Here is a 2,071-nt window from a genome sequence, read left to right on the forward strand (position 1 = left end):
GAGGGTCAGCGCCGAGGGAGCGGGCGCTGTCCGAGGGTCAGCGCCGAGGGAGCGGGCGCTGTCCGAGGGTCAGCGCCGAGGGAGCGGGCGCTGTCCGAGGGTCAGCGCTGAGGGAGCGGCCATTCAGCCCTTCCCGTGAATTCTCCATCATTGTAATGGACGATGGCCCACCATCCTACCCACTTCATTTGCAGAACAACCCTTTCCGGAATCTATGTATCACACACTCTCTGGTGAGTTTGTAGAGAAGGGGCCGTTGCCATTTCTCCCCAGCCTGCTGTGTAACAAAGGGCTTCCTGTCATATCCCAAACCCCCAGAACCTCTGGGCTCAGATTTAAAGATTCAAACCCAACCAAACCTCCCATTGTAGACCTGCACCCACACCGAGTGAAACAGTCTTTCTCTCTCTCTCTCTCTCTTTTACATTCTGTCTCTCTCTCTCTCATTCTGCCTCTCTCTCTCTCATTCCCTCATTCTGCCTCTCTCTCTCTCTCATTCTGTCTCTCTCTGTCTGTTCGTCTGTCTCTCTCTCTCTGTCCGTCTGTCTCTGTCTGTCTCTCTCTCTGTCCCTATCCCCCTCAGTCTCTCTCTCTCTCATTCTGTTTGTTTCTCACTCTTTGTCCCTGTCTCTCTCAGTTTCTGTCTCGGACTCTCTCTCACTCTCTTTCTCTGTCAATCTCTCTGTCTCAGTCTCTCTCTCTCTATCTCTCTCAGTCTCTCTCACTCTCTGTCTCTCTATCTCTCTACTTCTGTCTCTGTCTCTGAGTCTCTCAATTCTCTCTGTTATACTTTCTCTGCCTGTCTGTCAATCTCTCTCTCTCTCTCTCTGTCACACTCTGTGTCCCTCCCACAAATTAATCCAGGCCCCCACCACTAATTAGTGACTTACCGAGCTGCCTCATCAGAGCAAGGGGCAAGATGACCAACACACTCACGATCACAATTAAATAATTCCCATTCAGATACCACATCCTGCAGGAGAGCAAACACATTGTGGTTTTTCAAAAACTGGAACAGACCAAAATTTTACCACCCCGTCCCATCCCTCACAGTCTATACTCCCTGGGGAGGTGACAGAGATAGGGAAGGGGTGAAGGGGACGGAGTGAGTGACAGAGATAGGGAGGGGGTGTAGGGGGGTGACAGAGATAGGGAGGGGGTGCAGGAGGCTGGAGGAGGTAACGGCGATAGGGAGGGGGGGTAGAGGACAGGGGGGGTGACGGGGATAGGGAGGGGGTGTGTTGGTGCGAATGATTGCTGGTATGTCAGAGCATGCGGGATCTTGCTGTGCACCCCTTCAGCTGCTCCCACACTTGCTCCCGGGTCGGGAAAGTGTCCGGAAGGCTGTGGGTCTGAGCGGTGGGGGGGTTGGGGTGCAGACGTCTCGCGGCCGGAGGGTGGGAGAGCGCAGTGTCCCTCCATCACAAAGAATGACTCCCAAATGCCCCCTGACGGTGGGGGTTTCAGGGTGGTGGGGGGGTGGAGAGAGTTTGGCAGCAGGGGTGCACATCCCTGGGTGGGTGGGGGGGGGGGGGGGGTGCAGCGGCGGGTGCAGGTAGATGGCTCTGCCGGAGCGGTCAGGCCCCAGCCAGGATTCGGGAACACTCCGTATATGGTGAGGAATCTCCGTGCGAACTTTCTGCTCCTGGAATTTGGCAGCTCCTCGGGACAAACATCTCAGGGTTTAACTCCTTACCCACCTCCTCGTCCCCACTTCTCCAGCCCGTCCCCTGTACCCAAGTGGTGGGGTGCGGGCATCCTGACACACTGTTACCTAACGACTCAAACGGGTGACCGTTCGGCCCATCCTCTATCCAATCGGAGCCTGACCCACTTCCACATCCCTGTCAAACAGTTTCTGATCAGTGCTTCGTGGGGACGCACAGTGCAGGTGCTCACGCGTCACCCCCTCCCTATCTCTGTCACCCCCTCCAGCCCCCTCCCTATCTCTGTCACCCCCTCCAGCCCCCTCCCTATCTCTGTCAGCCCCTCCAGCCCCCTCCCTATCTCTGTCACCCCCTCCAGCCCCCTCCCTATCTCTGTCACCCCCTCCAGCCCCCTACACCCCCTC

The 2,071-nt window shown here is 56.8% G+C and overlaps 1 protein-coding gene across 1 annotated transcript in view; it reads right to left on the reverse strand.

Moving 5' to 3' along the window:
• Nucleotides 1-2,071, reverse strand: part of LOC109924091 (sodium-coupled neutral amino acid transporter 3-like) — a 7,589-nt gene that overhangs the window by 3,554 nt on the left and 1,964 nt on the right. Inside the window, exon 3 of the mRNA XM_048594282.1 lies at nt 891-973. Within this exon, the coding sequence (XP_048450239.1) occupies nt 891-973 (83 nt within the window). The remainder of the gene's footprint in view (nt 1-890; nt 974-2,071) is intronic.

The sequence above is a fragment of the Rhincodon typus genome, unplaced genomic scaffold (assembly GCF_021869965.1).
Source record: "Rhincodon typus isolate 14 unplaced genomic scaffold, sRhiTyp1.1 hic_rhity00007646, whole genome shotgun sequence".
NCBI classification, from domain to species: domain Eukaryota; kingdom Metazoa; phylum Chordata; class Chondrichthyes; order Orectolobiformes; family Rhincodontidae; genus Rhincodon; species Rhincodon typus.